General features: G+C 36.9%; 4 protein-coding genes across 7 annotated transcripts; 2 read left to right on the forward strand and 2 right to left on the reverse strand.

Annotated features, from left to right (window-relative positions):
- On the forward strand, positions 1,086 to 5,476 carry LOC107626502 (interactor of constitutive active ROPs 2, chloroplastic). Of its 4 annotated transcripts, none has more exons than XM_016329397.2 (5): positions 1,086 to 1,283; positions 2,441 to 2,497; positions 2,967 to 3,150; positions 3,305 to 4,981; positions 5,082 to 5,476. In XM_016329397.2, the coding sequence occupies exons 2-4, from the start codon at positions 2,478 to 2,480 to the stop codon at positions 4,970 to 4,972; spliced, it is 1,872 nt and encodes a 623-aa protein (XP_016184883.1). In that variant the 5' UTR covers positions 1,086 to 1,283; positions 2,441 to 2,477; the 3' UTR covers positions 4,973 to 4,981; positions 5,082 to 5,476. The 4 variants fall into 4 exon arrangements, with proteins under 4 accessions (XP_016184883.1, XP_016184885.1, XP_016184886.1 ...); XM_016329399.2 differs by lacking the exon at positions 1,086 to 1,283 and adding an exon at positions 2,104 to 2,168; XM_016329400.2 differs by lacking the exons at positions 1,086 to 1,283; positions 2,441 to 2,497 and adding an exon at positions 2,546 to 2,699.
- On the forward strand, positions 6,898 to 8,205 carry LOC107626506 (40S ribosomal protein S23). The gene is made up of 4 exons (XM_016329406.2): positions 6,898 to 7,055; positions 7,448 to 7,603; positions 7,670 to 7,796; positions 7,883 to 8,205. Exons 1-4 carry the CDS (start codon positions 7,051 to 7,053, stop codon positions 8,021 to 8,023), a joined length of 429 nt encoding a protein of 142 aa, XP_016184892.1. The 5' UTR covers positions 6,898 to 7,050; the 3' UTR covers positions 8,024 to 8,205.
- LOC107626504 lies at positions 8,319 to 11,058 on the reverse strand. Its single transcript, XM_016329401.2, has 4 exons — positions 10,210 to 11,058; positions 9,876 to 10,088; positions 9,042 to 9,722; positions 8,319 to 8,933 (listed from the first exon to the last, which is right to left on the reverse strand). The coding sequence occupies exons 1-4, from the start codon at positions 10,594 to 10,596 to the stop codon at positions 8,913 to 8,915; spliced, it is 1,302 nt and encodes a 433-aa protein (XP_016184887.1). The 5' UTR covers positions 10,597 to 11,058; the 3' UTR covers positions 8,319 to 8,912.
- Positions 12,679 to 14,851, reverse strand: LOC110269341 (putative F-box/FBD/LRR-repeat protein At5g56810). The gene is made up of 6 exons (XM_021117120.1): positions 14,684 to 14,851; positions 14,541 to 14,615; positions 14,339 to 14,420; positions 13,323 to 14,035; positions 13,049 to 13,198; positions 12,679 to 12,957 (listed from the first exon to the last, which is right to left on the reverse strand). The coding sequence occupies exons 1-6, from the start codon at positions 14,849 to 14,851 to the stop codon at positions 12,679 to 12,681; spliced, it is 1,467 nt and encodes a 488-aa protein (XP_020972779.1).

Genomic DNA, 22,311 nt, shown 5'->3' on the forward strand with positions numbered 1-22,311 from the left:
ATTTATTACATAAATGTTGATCAGCGATAACATCTTTATTGTCCATAAATACATACATTTTTCTAAAAGAATAAGGAATTTGGTGATTATGACTTAGCCCTCAAACTTGATATAAGTAAGACATATGATAGAATAGAATAAAATTTTGTAAAAAAAAAATGGATGGATTGGATGAAAAAATGTGTGATTATTGTATTTTATTCTGTTATTATAGAAGAACAACCTCATAATTTTTTTAAACCACGTAAGAAATTACAGTAAGGTGATCTCTTCTCTCTCTATCTTTTTACAATTTGTACAAAAAAACTATTCCATATGCTTCACAGAAGAAAATAGAGATAAGAATTTTTTTGTCTAAAACTTTATAGTAGATATCCTTCTCTTAGCAATTTTTTTTCGAATGACTTAATTTTGTTTTATAAAAAAACAGACAACATACCGACACCTTATGTATATCTTGCAGGCTTATGACAAATTGAGTGGTCAAGTTATTAATTTGTCCAAATCATAAGTACTTTTAGTCAAAACACTCCAAATCATACTGAAAATTTTTTAGCCCATACTGCAATAGAGTTTGTTCTGGATGTTTGAATGCATTAATTTTGTCATTTGTTTAACTCTGTTTTTGCAATCTCTTTCTTATTTTACTGGAATCTTTGTTTCATTAGTTTACTGCATAAAATTTACGTAATTTGAAATCATATATATTGTCTCTATGTATGTGTATGAAAAAAAATAAAATGAAGTAATGGAAAAATTAATTTTAAAATCAGGAAGGCAGAGAAAGACAAAAAAGGAGACAAGAGAAGGAGAGACAAAAAAAAATAGAGAGGAGACGAGTATAAGAGACTAGGTTGAGAAATGGGGCATACAGCGCGGTGCAGCACTGTGGCGGAGGTCAGCGAGAAGCGGCAATAGAGAAAAAGGAGAAGGGGCTCGGGCTGGGAAAGAATATTGATTATTTTAAAATTTAATTTTTTGTTAACACACATCGGATTTCGTAACTAGACTCTGTACACTTAAAAAAAGAAATAAAAAAGAAAAGAACAGTAACACAGCTAGTGAGAGAAAGAAAGGAGAGAGAAGGCTCAGACAGACACCTGAGCTTACTAGTTAGTGAGTAGTGACTACCACTCTAACAATCCACCTTTGAGGCTTTGACCATTGTCCTCCATTTCCCCAAAACTTGCTCCTTTTCCTTTTCTTTCCTTGCTACTCTTCAACATTTCTACCATTTTTTTGCGCCTCCCAGCTCACAACAGTAGCATCATTACTATACACTGGTAACTGCTGTTTCATAGCTGTGGTGTGTTCTTTGCCACTTCCCATTGGTTCAGCTCTGTTATCATTTTCCCATGTTTTTTACGACAAAAGCTTGATATTTTTCATCTGTGTATTGTTTATAATAGTATTCTGAGTCAGGTTGGTTGTTGGTGTGTTGGGGTGTGTGTTTGTACAGTTGGGCTTGTTGGTTTTGGCTTAGTTTCCTTCTCTTCATTAAGATTCTTCCATTCTCGTCTCCCAAATCTGTCATTTTCCTGCCTATTTGAGTGTTTTAAAAAAAGGAACTTTTGTCTTTATTTTCATTCTATTTTTTACTTCTTTGTTTTACAACACTTGGGTTGTGCATTGTATCCTCTTTCAATTTCATACTTTTTTTATTTAAATGCTTTGCTTCCTTTTGATGTTTTGGTGATACACTGCATGTAGATCTGGGATTTTAGTTTTCATATTCAGACATGGGGTGCTTAAAGTTTGTGTCTTTCCCCTATTCTTCAAACGAGCTAGTTTTTCACTTTCCACATGTGTAGAGAGTAATGGCTAAAACTTAAAAGGGACCATTGCCACTTCAATTGAGCTTCACTTAAGTTCTACTATTCTCAGGGGAAAAAATAAAGAAAATAAAATAAAAGGAGGACACTTTAATCCTGAACATTAATGAGCTTGGAATTATGGTTGTCAGCAATTCTGTACAGCATAGCACACCCAATCATTTCTAGTTATAATATGCTTTCGTTGACCGCATCATGGGTTTAGAAGATTACATTAAGTGGGATGCTAATGTAGCTGTCATTGTAGTTTATTGATGGTCCATGGAGGGCTCAAGTGCTCCTTGGTGCTATGGAGTAAAAGGGAGGAAATGTCATTAAAGAAACTTTTGAAAAAAGGTGGAAGATAGTTTTCCGTTAATGATAGTTTACTTATTATGTTGGTGCAAGGTTTTATTATGTTTAGTGTGTTCCATTTATTTCTATTTTGTTTGGTGGTAGTGGAGTTAGTTTACATGGAGTTTCTTTGAAGGAATTATATGTAGGTTTGTTTGTTTGTTGGGTTTTTTATTTTCTGTTGAATACCATTGTTATTTGCTGCAAAGTGCAAACAAATCCGTCTCTTTCATTCTTATAAATCAAAATCCTTATTGGCTTTATTTCTTTCTCAGATTACTATTGCCTCCCTATCGACTTTGACGTTAAAATATGCAGACAACAAAAGCAAGGTAGGGTTGTTGGTACTTAACTCTTTTCCAACACTCCATCTTTGTGCCTTCTCTATTTATTTAATTGGTGTTTTAGTGGATTCATAATGAGGATCATATTACATGTTTTGAACATCTACCTTTTATCTACAACAAGATTTGGATCTTTGATATATAGTTTTTACTTTTTAAGGAGACATGTCTGTTTGATTGGAGTTGTTTGGTGAGATGCTAATGAATCGTGTTGTTATTTTGTCTTATTTTCCCCTCCATTTGGCAATCATGTGTTGAGAAGGGCTGTTTTGTATCTTTGTAAAAAACATAGCACCTTTTCTTGTAAATGTTCCATTTCATTCTTGAAATTTTAAAAAGAAATTATTTCAAATGAATGTTTCATTTTTTATCTTTTAAATTTTGGTTAAGATGCTTTTTGATCTGCATTCTATGCTTATTTTTGCTTGATGATTGGCATATGGTTGGCTTTGATCAGAGCTAGCACTTCAGAAATGCCCCGAAGGAAATCTCCTGCAACTCCTCGTGCTGGTCGACAATCCAGGGCACCAGGCTCTGATTCAGACTCTGCCTCCTCATCTCCGAACCCATTGAGTAAGACTCCAAAGGATAAAATCCCAAAGGTTGTTGAACACAAGTCACCACGAAGTCCATTGTCTGAGGTATGCTTCTTGGCGAAAAGCCTGTAATTTTGGCAATTATATTGGTGATCTTATGAGTAATAGAAACTATACAATATTTATCTCCATGGATATGAAAAGTCTCAACACCAAAGTGTATTCAAATTATGGATAATTTCTTCATTATTTACTCTAGAAGAAGAGGCCGACTAGGGTCCAGGAATTGGAGTCTCAACTTGCTCAACTTCAGGAGGATCACAAGAGAGCTAAGGATCAACTTAACTCCTCTGAGTCATGGAAAAGAAAGGCTCAGCAAGAGGCCGAAGAGGCGAAAAAGCAGCTTGTAGCAATGACAAAAGAGCTGGAGGAGTCCCAGCATCAGCTTTTGGAACTATCTGCTTCTGAAGAAGAACGGATTCAAGAGCTCCGTAAAATCTCTCAAGACCGCGACCGAGCATGGCAGTCTGAACTAGAGGCTGTTCAAAAGCAGCATGCAATGGATTCATCTGCTCTGGTATCTGCCATGAATGAAATCCAGAAGCTGAAAATGCAACTCGAAAGAGCACGCGAATCTGAAGCTTCTCAGGCAAACAATGCAGAAACAGCTCATGGTGAGATACAGGAGCTGAGAATGGAGCTCGACGAAACACTCTCTTTTGTGGAAAAGCTGAAAAATGAAGTAAACGATTGCAAAGAATCTGAGTCCCAGGCGTTGGAAATAGTTGGCAAAACTCAAATGCAGTTAGAAGCAGCAAATAGGACTGTGGAAACACTCCAGTTAGAAGCTATGAAAGCCTCAGAAGCTTATAAAGCCATGGCTTTGGAGTTGGAGCAGTCAAGAGCTCAAGTTAAAGCATTGGAGGAACATGTGAACAAGCTCCAGGCTGATTTGGCTTGTGGTGCTAAGAAAGATACATCAGGCCCAACCAATGAACCTGGAACTGAATTAGAAAATGTAGAAAATGAGGACATAAAGCAGCTCAAAGCAGAGCTTATCTCCGTGAAATCTGAAGCAGCAAAATTGAAATCTGCATTGGATGTTGCTGAGGCACGGTACCAAGAAGAATATATCCAGAGCACATTGCAGATTCGAAGTACTTATGAACAGCTGGAGCATACAAAATCGGAGTCATGTAAGCGACAAGCTGAATTATGCGAGGAACTGAAAATAGCTAAAGCTGACATGGAAGAGCTTAGGACGAGCCTGATGGAGAAGGAAACGAGGTTGCAGGGTGTGTCGGAGGAGAATGAGGGGCTCAAGTCAAAGATGAAGCTGAGCCAGCCTAGTGAAAGAGAATCTGAACTCGTGGGGCAGCTCAGAAAATTGGAAGTTAATGTAGCTGAGTTGAAGGAAACATTAATGGATAGAGAGACCGAACTGCAGAATATAACCGAGGAGAACAGCTCGCTCAAAATGGAGATAGAGAGGCGGGAATCAGAGAAGAACAAGATTACTGATGAGGCTGTTGCTTCGGCAGAAGCAGCAAGAGCTGCAGAGCGAGAGGCACTGATGAAACTCGGTTCCATAACAGAAGAAGCGGATAAAAGCAACCATAGAGCAGCTCGGGTAACCCAGCAATTAGATGCTGCACAGACTGCAAATTCTGAGTTAGAGGCCGAGTTAAGGAGACTGAAAGTGCAGTCGGATCAGTGGAGAAAGGCTGCCGAAGCAGCTGCCACCATACTATCTGCTGGAAACAATGGAAAGGTTGTGGAGAGAACCGGTTCACTTGATAATAATTTCAATTCTATCACTGGCAAGATGACTTCTCCTTATTCAGAAGACACAGATGATGACTCGCCCAAGAAGAAAAACACAAACATGTTGAAGAAGATTGGAGTTTTGTGGAAGAAGAATCATTGAGTGTCCAAGGTAGCGTTTCATGATTGTTGGTTTATTGCTCAAATGGTTTAACTCATTTTGTTCCATAATCATACTACTTGCTGGACTTTCTGTTTTTGGTTATTTTCAGGTTTCAAGCACTACTTAGGGAACTTTTTACCTTAACAAAAGATCATGGTGTCACAACATCACAAAAATATGTATATTTGAAGATGATGGTGGTTTCAATCCCCTCAGCTTTGTAATGGTGCAATGAATGTTTATAGACCTTGCATTTACTTGGTCCTTTTGAAGTTTTCATGTCAACACATTCCTAGTTACTAGTTAGTGGGTAATAGAGAAGGGTGAGGATTCCATATTGGGCAACTTTTGATGATGTATGTATTTAACAACTATCATGTATGTTTTATGTTATATGCCATCTTTTGAATAAACGAAGAAAAAAGGGGCATTTTCTTAACTGACCCTTTTCTTTTCTTTTCTTTTCCCCTTAAAATTAGAATGAGATACATGACTCTTGCTTAATTGATTTCATTGTGCTACACGACAAAGGTTACTAGCATATTTATATCACCAGTGATATTAGGGAGCTATTCTTTTTATCAACGTCATTTATTCTTTTCTAAAAATTATTCTATTTATTTTAAATGATAATCTTTTTACTTCTAAATTCTAAATTATACACCTTAATCTTAAATCTTCCAAAAACAAAAGGGTTTAAAATTTAAAGAATGAATTAACTAATTATAACTTAGTTCTCTATGCTTTCTGATATAGAATATATAAATTTCATACTTTTTTCAAGTAAGGATTAAATAATTGAGTGGCTGAGTTCACAACCGAATAGTTAGTTCTTTATGTCTCAATTTGTAATTCTATATTCAATATTCAATTCCTGTCTATTTTTTTCAATACTCTCTAAGAATAATTTTTAAAGCCTACTAATTTTTTTTTACAAAAAAAAAAAGATAAAACAAAAAGAAAGACAAATTTTTTAACAGTTATAAAACTAAGTAATTGACTATTGACGGATTGCGAGTTTTGCTAACAAAGTGTTTAATATAGAAATTCAAAATTTTCTACAACATGACACTAAAAGGTAGCCTTTGAAATTTTAGAGGCTAGAACTAACATTTTAATTTTAGGATATCGGATTGAAATTTTTGAAGGTGAAAACTGAAATTTTAATAATATTTTTTAAAAAAAATATTTTTATTTAACTATTTAAATTTTAAATTTACTCTTTAATCTCTGTATTTATCTTAAACTAAATATAATTCTTAGACATAACTTAATTTAATATATTTTATACTAAACATAATATAAAAACTTAATTTATTCTCTATCTCAACCTCTCGATTTTAATCTCCTTTCTAAATGCAACCTAATTTATTATATAAATATTATATTTATAGACACTATAATGGGCTGCATACAAAATATATTCGAATTCTCAACCGTCACTTAAACAAACTAATAAACTACCAAACCAATTTCATTACTCTCATCTCTTTTTTATACGAGTGCTAATAAACATAGGGTAGGTTATATTTTTTTTTTCAATTCCAATAAATAAACAATAAGATATGCTAACAACGTAAATAATGACTACATTTTAGGCTCACTATCCATACAAAACAAGAATTATATCTAATTAATTCAAAATTTGATTTTTAAAATTAAAATTATTTTTTTAATTTATTATTTACGTTGTTTAAAAAAGCGCTGTTATCCTATACTTTCTTATATACTATATACTAATATAGTGTGGTAAAAAGCCTCTAAAACAAACTTAGTTTGATAAAATATTTTGAAAAAGTACTTGTAAGTTCCTAATTTTTCGTTAGAAAATATAAAAGAGAATGGGTTTATAATTATAACTTTTAAAAATAAAAATACTTTTTTTTTTTAATTTTAAAAGAATCTAAAGTAAAATTTTTGAACAGAACCCAAGTCTCACTCGCATGTCCAAGTATATATAAGGCCCCAACTCTGACTCGCCAAACAGCATTAGGGTTTCTGGTTTTCTGCAGCTCATTCTCCATCTTCACCCAGCTCGTCTACCGCAGCAGCACAAGAACAACTAACCCGCCGTCGCCATGGGGTAACGTCTCTTCACACCTCTCCTTCCGTCTTCCAATTTTGCACATAAAGGATGAACTTTTTTGAATCCTACAACCCCTATGTTTATGTATTTATATTTCTTTACTCAAATCAAATCCTTGCTTCTTACCTCAACAACCCCTAGGAAAGTTTTAATTTTTCTACCCTATGGTATATCTTATCTTGTAGGATACAAGGTTGCATTTATCTGCCCCATTTAGTTTTATATATATATATTTGCCATGTGGTTATAAGCCTGAGCTTAGGAGTTGAATTAGTGTCAGCATTTGATTTCTGTTTATTGAGTTTTAAATTTTTGATTTTGATATTCTTTGGCATCGGCATAGTTAGTGATAAGTAGGGATTATTTGCGGTGTATGAAATTATGTACAGGAAGACACGCGGAATGGGAGCTGCCCGCAAGTTGAAGTCCCACCGCAGGAGGCAAAGGTGGGCAGATAAGTCCTACAAGAAATCCCATCTCGGCAATGAATGGAAGAAACCCTTTGCTGGTTCATCCCATGCCAAGGGAATTGTCCTTGAGAAGATGTAAGATTACTTTAAAGTTCAACTTTTCATATTGGGGAGGGGAACTAATTGGTTTTCTATGTGCAGTGGTATTGAAGCTAAGCAGCCCAACTCTGCCATTCGTAAGTGTGCCAGAGTGCAGCTCATCAAGAATGGCAAGAAGATTGCTGCATTTGTCCCAAATGATGGTTGCTTGAACTACATAGAAGAGAATGTGAGTGTTCTTTTAGAACTTGATCCAATTTATTTTAATATTTGTAGAATATGTTGTTAACATCGGAGATGTGCCTGTTTCTGTAGGATGAAGTCTTGATTGCCGGATTCGGACGAAAGGGTCATGCTGTGGGAGATATTCCTGGAGTCAGGTTTAAGGTGGTGAAGGTCTCTGGTGTTTCTCTTTTGGCTCTCTTCAAGGAGAAGAAGGAGAAGCCAAGGTCTTAAATTTGCGCAATGCATGTTTCTTCTCTTTTCTTATAGTTTCTCTAAAATGTTATGAATTTTGTTACGAGTTGAATGTGTTTTATGGACAATTTTGTATGCTAGTTATGAAAATGTCACATTTGGTTCGACCAGCATCGTTTCTACTATTTTTCAATTGAGAAGAGATCTTATCAGTTTTGATTCGCGGTAGGCTTACTATGTTTCTGGTTACCAGTTCCTTTGGCTTGTCGTTAATGAAGTGTAAACAATAACAAGTAAAAAAATTTAACATGGATATATGCGATAAACAATTTGTTAAGTTTTGTTGAATTTTCTTTTAACATTGTCGATCATTGGCAAGCAGAATGTCGTTCTCTTTACAGGGAAAATTATCCAGTGAACTAAACTCGCTTTATCTAAAGTATCCCAATTAACAAAATCCATATATGGCAAGGATGCTATTATTCTAACTACAATTGGCGAACGGAATCACGCGCATGTTGATTTTCCTCTTTGTATCTCGATACTTTTTCCTCCCTCCTTTTTATCTCTTGCAATATATATGGGGAGAGTAAATTTGTTAATCGAATATGTGATACATAACACATATTATGGGCTTCTTAAGTAGCTTCTTTCCCCGTCATGCGTTGATATCGTTTTGAATATCAAATTCCAGATTATTGGACGTTACTTATGTCATCTTTATTTTCTACAGAAATAGAATAGACATCGGAAACTAAAATTGATGCTGGTAAAATTATACACACTTGAAATGGTTAAAAGTTTAAACATGCAGAAGAATAAGAAAGAAACACTTCAAAAGCTGAACATCAATCAAATGGGTTTGTTATTTGCACTCGAGTTTAAAAGCAGAAGGTCTCCTTCAAAACCGGTATTGGAATGCACGATTTCAGTACCTATGTCCACGAGGCTGCATCGAAAGGAAGCATTCATGAAATCTGATCAGATCGAAGAGTATTGGTGTTGCTACACAAGTTGGAAAAATGAATAGAACTTAACTAAATACCTAAGTACTCACATTATATGCAGCAGGAGATCTGCAGTAATTGGAGTTTGTGAGCACTGAAGTTGTAGAGCCACACTCGCTGTCTTTGAGGGAAACAGTTGACCTGTCAAGCTTCATTGACCAAGGATATTGGTAGTTTTGTGCCGTGAGACCAACATGTGAAGATGACCTCTGCATTCTCATTGGCCTCGGGACACTTCTTCCCTCCACCGAAGCTCTTCGCCGGCTTGGCTGCCTCTCGAATGAATCTGGCCTTTGCCTTGGTGCACTGTGTGATCTGGCTTTGGCCCTTGATGATTCAGTGTTAGCCATGTAATTTGGGAAAAATTGGTAGTCATAGGACATGGAGTCTGCTGCATAGTTTGGTTCAGGAAAAGCAAAAGGAAGATTCAAATCCTCCTCTCTTGAAACTGCTGAGTAGTAATGAGGGCTGCTTTGTGCTGTGTTGAAGGCTCCACAATCCTCAAAGTGGCCACTGCATGCTCTTGGACTGAACTCTGTCATTGCTGAAGGTGCTGGTGATGCCTTGTTGCTGCCTCCTTCTTTTAAGTATGAATAAACATAACCATTTGGTGAATAATATGTTGAATATCTATGGCCGTATCCGTGATTTGATGTGCTGTTTCTTCCTCTTGAATCACAAACATCCATCTGCACAATCTTGATGTTCTCTTCCATGCCTCTCTCATGTCCCTACATGGACAAAACACCAAAATCCATACTCATTCTCATTCACTAGAAAAATACTAATACAAATCATCATCATCTGATGACAGCAATTAAGTTGGAAATTTCAGCCATCACTCTACAGTTTGAAAGATAGTTAGCTAGAAATGCTGAACTCACATTATACATATGCCTGAACACATTATCCTCTAATAAGGTTTTTCGCTTCCCTTGTGATTCCATTCGAAGCCTTGAAGCATGAGCTCTGGCTTGGGCTATGACCAAAGCCTGCATGCACCTTAATGTATCTCTGGCCTGTTTTCTCACCAAGTAACCCCTTACCAGTGCCTGCAACTTCACTATCCCTCTAAGAGCACACAATGCTTTTCTTGCCTGGTACACACAACATTGAAACGTTTCACCCATTCACATATACGACCTGGTACATTGATGTACTAGATTTCCAAAGTTACACATATTTTAAAACTAGTGTAATACTTATATGATTACATACCAAGTAGGACCTGAACACAGATTGAATTTTAATGGCAGCAGCTTCTTCAATGCTTCCAGTTCTTTCATTAGAACTGGAAGTCAAGCAGATCATGGCGGCAGCAGCTGTGGCGGCAACCACTGCCGTAGCATGCTTCTTCTGCTCATTCTGAGCATCTGTGGCACTTGCTTCTGCAAAATTCAGTTCCTTGGAAGCTGTAGCTGTGGCTGATGATCTCCTGAAACTCCACCTTCTTTTCTCCTTTGGTGTTGTTGAGTTTGGAGTGATTGGATTTTCTGTACCATTTGACAGAACAATTGGGCTAATGGTTGCACATTTTTCCCTGTATTTTTCTTTATCTCTCTTCCCTGTCAATAAGTTTCTAAGCCATTTCCCTGTCTTCCCCATCTCTATCAAAAACACACAATTTGGAAAATGGCAGCAACAACTTAAAAGAAAGGTACAAAATGAGATGTAGATCTCTTCATGTCTGCATATGAAAATTGCATTCAGTACTATGGCCCTCCTATTAAATGTAGCTAATCTTTTTGACAGCCTAAACTCACTGGCTTGTACATTATCTCATTTTTCTGTACTAACTACCACTTTGTGCCTTGACACTGTGTCACAGGACTCAAATACAATTATACAAAGATGTCCAAGATAAACAAATATGTTTTAAAGGGGAAGCAGTTAGAAAAATAGGCAAAATATATTTGTATTAGGACAAGAGTTTTTTCCGCTTCTACTATTTCTCTCTCTCTATATATACAGAATGTCATAAGATCTATAACTGACTTGCGGACTTAGCAATGGCCATTAGGAGCACTTCACTTCTACAGATATCGATCCCATGTGGTTAGGTAAGGCTGCTAGTGCAAGAAGTAGCATAGAAGCAGCACCCATAATAAGTTTGCCACATCTTACTTGGAACACTAATGAATAATCATATTCATATAGAATTATGGTTTAATTATTCCGTTAGTTCCTAAAATTTTACCAAATTTATAATTAGGTTCTTACATTTTTTTTCCTTTATAAAGACTAACAAAATAATTAAATATAGAATTATAGATCCATTTCCGAACAAATACTAATAATTTGCATTCTGTTACACAACTTTCATATATAAATGACAAACAAATACACCAACCAATAAATCTCTAATTGAAACAGTATCTATTCCGCCTTTTCAATTTCTTCACATTATAAATCAGACTTTGAATATGTTTATTTACAACTTCAATATTCACATTTATTTGCTGCTTCAATAATCATATTTATTCCAAGCTTCTTCATAGATTACGCGATAAGCCTCCAATACTATAATTGCACACTTGATTGGTTGCCAAGGGTGTTTTGGTGATTTCAGTTTTTCGGTTATTGTGAAATGGATTGGATCAGAGTCCACGTGAGAAACTTGGTCAACATGCAGCATACTGACTCCTTCTAAAATACTCATATTTGGATAGTGGAGGTATCAAGATCAGGGTCCCTTTTAGGTACCACGTTGAAGCATGGAAAATTAGAAGACCTTGTGTGATTGAAACTTGAAAGATCCACTAACATACAACTGTTTTGTGTGTGCACGTGCCAATGGATCATGTGACATACATGTAAATTTAAGAGATAACGAGTTAATCAAATTTGTTTCTTGTTTTAATTTCTTTCCTGAATGTGCTCTATAAGTGTGGAATTGAAGTCATTCCCAACAACCAAAGGCTGCTTGGATTGAAGAGCTTCTTCTATGTTCTCTCTTGAGTGAAATGCGCTGCAAGTTTCCTTCAACATTGCTTCCTCAATCAACAGTAGATCCATAACCTTATTCATTTAAGGACATTTATGTAAGGTTTTGATCTGTATACATGAATTTAAATCGTAATCAATGATAAGGTAGTGGTTGTGTATACATGGATTATCAAATGAACAGGAGGAACAGGCCCCATTATTATACCTGGCCTATCGTATATTAGTAGGTGATCAGGGATGTCTTTCCATAAACAAACAATTAGTAGTTAGTTGGCAATCACATGGCATGTTTATAAGCTCCCACTTTGACTGCTTATATTATTCATTTCCTTCTATTCCTTACTTATTATAATTCCTTAAATCAAACTCATTAGCTTATACTTTCAGCAACTAATCCGGAACTAATCAAGATTATTATCCATAATGAAGTATAGAAAATTATTGCTAATGAGAGGAAACCTTTTTTTTACTGTTTACGTACTTGTTCCTCTCAGCACATGCTTATAATTTCAATTCTGTTGGAAAGAATGCCTCAAGGTAAGAAGTATTCACAAGCATCGACAAATATTTCAAGAATTTAGGTGGAACACTGGCCCTAAAATTGACTCAATGTTGTGCAACTTTAATAATATAAAACTCTAAGACTCCAACATGATATCTTGTCAACAGTTTTGATCAACGTACAACAGAGGATAAGGATAGAGATAGTGTGAGTTCATACCATGTTAAATGGGATTTTCATCAAAGAAATTTTAACCGACATATTGTAGAGCCCCTCGGTATAGCAGATAAACCCTGGACAATATTGTACTTTGTCTCTAGGTCTAACTTGGATTTAAATTGAATGTTAACTGTCTCCAAAACAAGTCCTCCTTGTAAAAGATATGCAATAAATTCATGCTCATCTGCAGCGTCTTGATATTCTATAAACTCAAAATTCTTGAGATGTGATGTCACACAATTGGGAACCATGGTTGGTGGTGTTGGTCCATTATAGTCCATGGGGAGGAGATAGGGTTCCTGATAACAAAAAACAGCACTTCTCATTAGACTCAGGCAAACAACAAAAAGTAAATAGAGACACTAGATTTAACTTGAAATGCATTCATACCTCCCAATTATAAATTACGAGAGCTTCAAGTACATGACAGCTGTGAAGGAAGTTTAGCAGGAAGTTTGTGTTGAAAAATTGAAAATCAAGCTCTAGATAGATCAAATAGTGAAATTCTGGAAACTCAAAAGCTGGAGCACCAAATAAGCACTGTGTAGAAGATAACTAGATATTAAATATATTCCTAATTCAAAATTATAGTTATAAATTGAAATTATCGAGTCATATCAAACATTAAGCTTGAGGAATCATGGAATTATAATAAGCATGTTACCATAGTTGTGTAACGTTTCAATGTCAACAACTCTGTTTCACGAAGTGCCTGGAGAAGCATGGGCACCCAGCAGACATGTTCAACAAATGCATCATTAATATCAACACGTGACTGATCTTCCTGAATATCAACATGTGCCTCCACCATCTTGGGAAAATGGCTAACCGACATGTGTAGCTCAGAAAACACCGACGTCACTATTTTCAGATGGAGGTATTCAAGAGATGGTGTGTCTATCACACGATGGTTCATCTCATCACACATGGTAGAGTAATCTTCAAAGGTTAAACTCTTCAATGTCTGAGGCATCTGAATTGTAGGTATATAAACATAACCTTTTGGGCAGACTGGGCTCAAGTACTGTAGAATGAGCTTAAGATTTTCAAGAACAGGGCAGCCAGAAAAAAGCTTGTTGTCCACTTCGTCAATTTGCAACTCTAGGTTCTTGAGGGATGGCAGATATACATCTGGAAACTCCGGACCATAATACAATGAAATATCATGTTTCAAGACAAGGGACGTCAGTGATGTACAAGTGAATATGGCTTTAGGCAAGTTCATTCTAAACATCACATTTACTGTAAGGCTGAGATATAGTTCCTGAAGACGGGGGCCAATGACGGCATTAAGCGATGTTGAGATGGGATCCACGCTAAAACTTTTGCAAGTGAGGCGGAACTTTTTGATGGGATACGAATCCGCATTGCGCTGAGCTAGAATAGCATTGACAAAAGAATCTAAGCTGGGATCCCCAGAGGAACAAAAGGGTTCTTACCATCCCTATAACAAAAGATTGGTCATTATCAAGGTCCATATTCATGTGTGAACTTGTGTAACGCTATAATTTCACTTATCAAAGCATGCCAAACATCTCTCCTCATTTCACCTCCCAAATCAATGAATTCCAGTATCCAGCTATTTGACCTAAGTATGATATAAAGTAGAAGTATCAATTATTATTAGATAATGATATTGTCACCTAAAAAGTCCACAAAGTCAAGAGAGAAACACAATACCCATATCATTGCACTTCTTCTGAGCTGCCTCTAGTTCAGAGACAAGGCTCTGCTTTTCTTGGGCATCTCCTTCTTCAATTTTCTGCAAAACGAGATGGGAAAACACTATGAAACTAAAACACCAACATAACAATCACCTAAGTACTTCAGCAAAAAAAAATAATTGTCCAAATAAGATCCTCCGCCCAGATAGCACATTCACCTTATTCCCCTCCTCGGCGGGCTCGGAACTTCCTGCATCACTTGGAACATGGTTCTTGATATTCCGCCATTTATCCTGAATTACACAAAACAACAAAAATTAAAAACTATAAACACTTAGACTCAGTTTTCTGGAGTGTTTACCTTGAGTTGTTGGTTGTTACGTAAAGCCAGGTGGTGTGCGAATTCTGGATCATTTAAAATACCAACCCAATCGCCTTCTTTATATTTCTTGACGCCTCGAATGAGGGCGTCTACTTCTTCTTCCTTCCATTTCACCCTCTTCTTAGGCATTTTCCTCTTCTTAGGCATTTTACTGATTCAATAATAACTAAATTCAGATTTCAGATTCAGATTTAGTTGATAAATAACAAATTCAGATTTCAGATTTCAATTGCCAACTGATGAGTGATCCACTACCAAAGTTGAATTATTCATAACACTAACTAAACTAACACTAACATTTCAGATTTCAGATATTCAGACACATTAACAAAAAAACCACTAACTAAATAACTAACAGTTTAAATTAGACAACCAGTAAACCACACATTTTAACCATGAAGCATGAAGCAGCATCAGTTTACTAACTTATTAAAGCATGAAGCAGCATCAGTCTAATTTTTTTTCCATCAGTTTATATAATTATACTATAGTTAGAAGAAGTCGATGAATTGTTTTGGGATCCAATCTGCAATAATGAAGTTCTTTTGAAATATTTCTCCATTACTAATAGAATAAAATTATAAACCTAAATTAATTCACAATTCTATACAATTGAGAAGTTCAGTATAAGATTATAAATACAAATTGATCAATTAATAAAATTAATGAAACCTATATCAGTGACTCGTTTCTCTGAACTCAGTAAAACAATAATAGAGATCATATTTATAACGAGAGTCGCATTTCATCAAGTAATATATTCTTACATGCATGATTGCTTAATATATTCATATAAAAGATCCATTAAAATAAGAATATAAGAGTATACAGCTTTAATTTATTAGAAACATTTGAAGCTAGCCCTTTTCCTCAACATATTATAAAAATATGTTTTCTGCAAAGATGCTATTTGTACAGCTAAAATTTCCTAATTACTATGATCCAATTATTCTAATTTCACATGCAATCAACTTAGTTTCTAAAAGCTAGAAATTATAAAACCAACCAGAAATATGGTTAAAGCATTTCATCAAACATGTTGAGTGCGGTAAAATTAAAACGAAATAAGAGAATTCAATGCTTAATTTCAATGTGATAGAGAAGAGAACATAACTATTGTAACTTTAATTTAGTCTATGAAAAAATCCAAACCACAGGTCCAGAAGCTTTGACTTGGACATTGGTTACGGCGAGATCAGTGAGATTCTGAAGCTGAGAGAGCCAAACGCCGGAGACCTTGCGGAGGCTGTTGATGCATGTGAAGGTGCGGAGGGAGGAGGTGAGTTCGGGTGGGAAGCCAATGGGGGTGACGGGGCAGTTAAGTAGGTTGAGAGTTTGGAGTGTTGAGAGTGATTGGAGTGCGGTGAAGGAGAGTGCAACGTAGGAGGAGCAGTTTGAGAGTGTGAGAGAGATGAGGTGGCGGAAGGGTTTTGAGTTGTCGCAGGTTGTGGCGTTGTGGAATGCGGATTTGGAACATGGGTCCTTTGAGGTTGGGATGTTGAGGGATTGGAGTGCTCTCAGCTGTTTTGGGTCGAGAGTTGATGAACTTGAAGGCGATGATGGGGAAGAGGTTGGTGAAGGTGTTGGGGGTTGAGGTTTTGTTTTATCGAAATGGAAGGCATATGATATGTATGTGTTATTACCTGGAGCTGGAGGCGATGAAGAGGATGATCTGAGAAGGAATCAGCAGCAGCAGTTTGAAGCTCAGGCGATGAAGAGGATGATCTTAGCTTTTAGGGTTTTAATGGGACCAGGGATCAGATTGGGTACAAAATTCAGATTTGCCACATCAACTAGTCGTTGTTGGCTCCAGCGTGGCATTGGAGGTGCCAGATCATCCCTCCGTTTGCTGAATTGGCGTCGGAAAGGGTTGCAGGACAACTATGGGTCCCAGAGCTGAATGTCAGGGATGCTGTTAGGGAATTTTAAAAGTCAAGGACAAGTATGGGTAACTCCCCCAATCTCAAGGACCACTTTGGGGTTTTAGTCAAGTATTCTGGAGGGGCCAATAACATATATCATATTAAAAATTTATACAAAAAATTATATAATGTAAAATGTATTACAAAAATATATTGATAGAGAATATATTTTAAAGTACAAAAAATATATATGTACTTTTTATTAACGAAGTGGTCAATTTAATAAATTATCCATAGCTTAATATTAGAGGTTCACAAACAACTTCAAACATCAAAGTTTATTATTAGAGGTTCACTAACAACTTCATAATTTTCTGCCTTATTTTTTTTTGTTTTCCTCCAAAAGCCTTTTGAATTGAAGTCCAGATAAACATGAACCAGCAACCAAAATCATGAAGTAGCAACCAAAATCATGTAATCCAGCATGAACAAATAAATAATTCAGCAACCAAAATCATGAAGCGGCAACTCATTTCATCATGAACAAATCATGAACAGATACCAAATCATGAACAGCAACTCAAATAGAATTTTTCTGATGACTTCATCATGAATCCAAATAACAAATCATAAACAGATACCAAATCATGAACACAGATAACAAATCATGAACATAAAAATTATAAAATCAAGCACAGATAACAAATCATGAACAAATCGCAAGCTAATAAATCATAAAATCAAGCACAGAAAATCAGAAGGCAGCGAAGTTAAAAGCCCAAACGAATAAGAACAGAGTATTACCGGCGGCGAGTAACGGCGATGAAGGAGGAGGCGAGCTCGGCGACGACGATGGAGGAGGCGATCGCGATGATAGAGGAGGCGAGCTCGGCGACGACCAACGAGGAGGGGAGCTCGGCGACGATGAAGAGGGGCTGTGGGACGGCGAAGAGGGGCTGTAGGATGTGGGATGCGGTGGCGATGGCAGTGGGTTGCGGTGGCGATGGTGGTGGCTATGCAACAGCGAAGAGGGGCTGCTCGATCGTGGCCCGTGGGTGCTTTCTCTTCTGCCCGTGGTGGCTATGCTGTGCTTTCTCTTGTGAGAGTGTGAGACTGAGATTAGGATTAGGGTTCGTTGCGTTTAGCTTCTCTTTTTTTTTTCTTTATACATTCAAAACAACGCCGTTTAGTAGTTTAATATCCAAACTAAAAACCGCTAAAAAATCGGACGGTTCTCCCGGTTCGCAGGTTAACCGCCGGTTCGACTGGTTTTCTCAGCGGTTTTTTGCCAGGCGGCTTCTGACCTTACTCGGACCGGTTAGGTGACCGGTTCTCAATTTTTCCAGTTGAACCGGCCAGTCCGGTTCGATTTTCAAAACCATGATGAATTATGACCAAGAGGCTAAGAAAACCAACACAAATACCATCTAAGAGGCTAAGACCTAACCAAATCATAAGCAACAGAAGAGGAACGCAGGTACAAATCCAGAAGACTGAGAAGAGGAACGCAGGTACGCAGCGGCAGAACCACACAAATCATAAGCAATACCCAACGGCAAAACCGGCGGCACCCAAGACCCAGGCACCCAGCGACAGAACCAGCGGTAGAACTGCAAAACCAGTGGCACGGCGGCACCCAGCGGCAGAACCAGCGACACCTCGCACACCATGAACTGCTGAAGACAGAACCAGATCCAGACGCCGAACGGCCGAAGGAACGGGAAGACAGAACCAGATGAGGATTGAAGGCTTGAAGCTGTGAAGACCGAGGAAGAAGAAGAAGAAGACCTCACCAGACACCAGACGCTGAAGGAACGCAGCAGCAGAACCAGACGCGGGCACGCGGCGATGCAACGAGAAACCGACGGAGCCAACGCGGGAGAAAGGCTGAACGGGATAACGACAGAGAAACTGGCAGAGTGGGCGGCAGACGACAGTAACTGAGGGCTGGAGTTTGGAAGCGAAGGTTGGAAGTTGGAGCAGAAGAACAAAATTGAGAAAGGGGAGAAGGAGAAAGGTTAGTCGGTTAGGGATTTGGAGGGTGGGGAGTGTGGTCAAAATGAATTAGATGGTGGGGGCAAATTAGACAATTAACTAAGAACTACTAATTAATTTTTTCAAATTCACTGGGGGCAGTTGCCCCCACTAGGCGCTGAGTAAATTCGTCTCTGTGTACCACGACTCCACGACACGAGGAAAACTCGTTGGTTAGGCGAGGGATGAAGAGTCTGTCCGGCCTCTGCGTGGCGGCGTAGACAACGGTGCCGGCGGATGGTGGCAATTCGGCAAACGTTGGAGAAGAATAAGAGAGTCAGGGCTTGGTGGAGAGCGAGGGCTTGGAGTGCGCCGTTTTGAATAAGGGTTATTGGGTGATGGGTTAGTTGTAGTTGTTTTTTTTTTTGGGCCCAAAACGACGCCGTTTTGGCGAAAATGATCACCCAATTCAAACTCGCTGACTCGCTAGCAAACTCGCGAGTTTGAGCGATTCTGTCCGAGTCTAGCCGAGTCTACCCAGAAACGAGTTTGTTTCTGAGTCAACTTGATTCCACTACCTAAACCCGTAAACTCGTACGAGTTTACGAGTTAACTCGCGAGTTTGGCAACCATGCCAACAATATAAAAACAGTATCTCAATTTACCACACTAATATAAAAACAGCAAGAAATCACTAAATGAAAAGAAAATAATTATTTTAAAAGAAAAGTGAACCTGAACAAAATCACTAAATGAAGTCAATCAAAATACAATGGTTCTCAACAAGCAACTAGAGAGGGTTAATTCCATAATTTCTAGCCTTGAAGATGCCCATAGCCTCATCAAGAAACTTAGCAGAGAAAGAGAGAACCTGGAGAACAAAGGGAAGAAGCTCGATTGCTCGAGCGTTCCACAGAGGTGAAAGCAAGGTCCCTACGCTCTTGGAGGAGGAACTAAAAGGGCTGGTGCAGAAAATCCCCTGGTGCAGACAAATATATCAATTCATACCATTCATACAGCATTCAACATAATTAAATTCATCAATTCATCAGTTAATTCACCAAAACTCAATATAGCAGAATTCAATACAGCAGAATTAAACTTATATAGCAAAGTTCAAAATTCTAAAACTGAATTTAGATCAAATTTATTCAAAATTACAGAACCTTTAATCCATATAATTAACAAAATAAAAAAGAATTTGAAAAGCAGAACAAGAACTCAGAAGAAAAACTGAAAAACTCTGCATCTGCCATCTGAAGCTCTAAACTAAAATCTGCCCTAAATTCCTCACTGAATAAAAAATCAATTGAAAATAAAAACCAAAAAACCCATGAACTCAATAACATCAGCAAGTCAGCAACCTAGTTCATACAGATAAACAAAATTCAGCAAGTCAGCAACCCAAACCAAATAAACAAAATTCATTGAAAAACAAAGATGTTATGTTAGAGACTTAGAGTACTCACCGCGGAAGAGCTCGGCCAGACGACGATGACCAGATGCCCGACGACGACCAGACGATGCTGATGACCAGGATGACAAGCCGACGACAACCAGACGCCCAACGACGACCAGACGACCCCTCGTCCGCGACGGTGAAGCTTCATTCAGGCGTTTGTTGGAGGTGGGGATTGGCTTCGAAGAGGAAATTAGGGTTGTGAGTTTGTGACTTGGGAGTTGGGACACTCAGTCTTCGAAGAGAAGGTGGCAGCAGCTGTGCGGTGGCGGTGAGCGGATGGTTTTTTTTGAGCGGGAGAGGTAGAGCACTCAGTGAGATTCAAATTTGAGAGAAAAAGGGGGGCTTCGAGAAGGGTTATTGGGTTTGGGTAGGTTTTCTTTCCCTTTTTTTTTGAAAAAACGGTTCTGGTTTCAAATAGGGGTGTTATCAGTTCGGTTTGGTTCGGTTTTGGACCAAAAACTAACCGAACCGATATGTTCGGTTCCTACAGACACACAACCGTTCGGTTTGCTGCTTTTATAACAACCGAATCGAACCGAACCGAACCAACAGTGGTTTGGTTCGGTCGATTTTTTCGATTTTTAATTCCTAACGAGTAGAATATGAATCACAATAATTAGAGGTTTAAAATAGTCAATAAACTGAAATAATAAGAGTAAAACATTGAAATGGTTAGAGGTTGGAGATTTTTGTTGTTAGGTTAAAGGTTAAAATGGTTAAAACATTGAAATGTGTGCATATCTTCTGTTCGGTTTGGTTCGGTTCGGTTTCTATCAAGCCAACCGAAAACCGAACGAACCGATCAGTTTTGTAAAAAAAAAAACCGATTTTTCGGTTTTTTAAATCGGTTGTTGTAATTTTCGGTTCAGTTTTGTGGTAATTTTTGGTCCGGTTCGGTAACTTACACCCCTAGTTTCAAATCCACTGATTGTCCGGTTTTTGTTAAAACTGGACGGTCCAATTAAGTCATATCGATTCTTTTTTTTATATGATCAAATTACTCAACCAGATCGACCTTGTGACTGGTTCGCCGATTTTCTTATCCGACCAAATGGGTTGGTCCGGTTCTAACAACACTAATTCTAAGACATCAACAAATGCACAGCAACATCAACAACCCTAAATTCACAGTAATATCAACAAAAACAACTATAAACCTAAACAGATGCACAATAAAAAATTTAACAAATTCAAGAAATTCATATTCAAAAATCAATAAATTCATAAACCTTAAATTTCCTATTCAACATCACCTGTATCAACAAAAACAACTATAAACCTAAACAGATGCACAGTAAAAAATTTAACAAATTCAAGAAATTCATATTCAAAAATCAATAAAGTCATAAATCTTAAATTCTCTATTTAACATCACCTATTTCAACAAGCAAATTCTACCTCTACATAATGCTGTAAAATTACTTGGAAGAGGATGAACTTATATTCATTTAACTAAAAGAAAGAAAGAAATAAGGAAAAAAAGAAGAAAAAAAATGCAACATTAGAGAAAAATATTTTTCTGTTTTTGCAGCAAATTTGGGTGCGTGTAATACGAAGATATTTGGGTGTAACACAAAGATATTCAAGTGTATTTTTATTCTGATAAGTTCTGCATAATTTAAAATTCTTCCTCTTCCTTATTTTCATCTTCTGTTGTTTCTTCTTCATCTTTTTATTTCATATTCTTATAAAATCAAAATGATTTATATGTGTATACGTAGCACTTCTTTTTTTTTTTTTTTCACGTTGTGTCCGAATCTGTCACGAAATCTTTAGCTTCTAGAAATTGATTAAAAGTTTAAAATGCATGTAGTTCAACCAAAACCAAATATATATATAAGTTCAAGTTCAATATATAATAGACATGATGTTCTAGATGCTAATAGCCTCGTCTTTTATATTGAGCAAAAATAATTATGAATTATAATATATTTCGTTAATCCATGGGTGGTGCAAGATCAAAAAGATTGATAAGGCTATTTATTTCCTGGATTGAATCAAACGAAGATAATGCTTTTCAAGAGAAAATGTTTGAATATAATTTCTTAGTTCATTATTTGAATTGAGGATTTGATGTTCCAGAAACTGATGCTTCTACGCTACTTTTTTGTTTTTCAAATTAATAAAGAATCCCATTCTTGAGAAGGTTATATATTGTATTATGTTAGTCGTCTATTTCGTTTTAAAGTTTCATTCATGTAGGTTATGGAACAAGATAAAATTTATGATATAAAAATGAGTTTAATTTTAATATAGTATAAAATATTTTGTATTGTCATCTAATTATATATGTTTTTTTAGATGACTAT

The sequence above is a fragment of the Arachis ipaensis genome, chromosome B02, assembly GCF_000816755.2.
Source record: "Arachis ipaensis cultivar K30076 chromosome B02, Araip1.1, whole genome shotgun sequence".
Taxonomy (NCBI): Eukaryota; Viridiplantae; Streptophyta; class Magnoliopsida; order Fabales; family Fabaceae; genus Arachis; species Arachis ipaensis.

Bases quoted from the DNA above. Each gene is read 5' to 3' on its own strand.
- LOC107626502 (XM_016329397.2), top strand. From the start codon at position 2,478: ATGCAGACAACAAAAGCAAG. The intron at 2,498-2,966 runs GTAGGGTTGTTG...GGCTTTGATCAG, and splicing joins ATGCAGACAACAAAAGCAAG to AGCTAGCACTTCAGAAATGC. The intron at 3,151-3,304 runs GTATGCTTCTTG...TATTTACTCTAG, and splicing joins CACGAAGTCCATTGTCTGAG to AAGAAGAGGCCGACTAGGGT.
- LOC107626506 (XM_016329406.2), top strand. The intron at 7,604-7,669 runs GTAAGATTACTT...TTCTATGTGCAG, and splicing joins GGAATTGTCCTTGAGAAGAT to TGGTATTGAAGCTAAGCAGC. The intron at 7,797-7,882 runs GTGAGTGTTCTT...CTGTTTCTGTAG, and splicing joins TGAACTACATAGAAGAGAAT to GATGAAGTCTTGATTGCCGG.
- LOC107626504 (XM_016329401.2), bottom strand. From the start codon at position 10,596: ATGGGGAAGACAGGGAAATGGCTTAGAAACTTATTGACAGGGAAGAGA. The intron at 10,089-10,209 runs GTATGTAATCAT...TGTGTGTACCAG, and splicing joins CTGTGTTCAGGTCCTACTTG to GCAAGAAAAGCATTGTGTGC. The intron at 8,934-9,041 runs GTGAGTACTTAG...CTTTCGATGCAG, and splicing joins GATCTCCTGCTGCATATAAT to CCTCGTGGACATAGGTACTG.
- LOC110269341 (XM_021117120.1), bottom strand. From the start codon at position 14,851: ATGCCTAAGAAGAGGAAAATGCCTAAGAAGAGGGTGAAATGGAAGGAA. The intron at 14,616-14,683 runs GTAAACACTCCA...TGTGTAATTCAG, and splicing joins GTAACAACCAACAACTCAAG to GATAAATGGCGGAATATCAA. The intron at 14,421-14,540 runs GTGAATGTGCTA...CTCGTTTTGCAG, and splicing joins CCGCCGAGGAGGGGAATAAG to AAAATTGAAGAAGGAGATGC.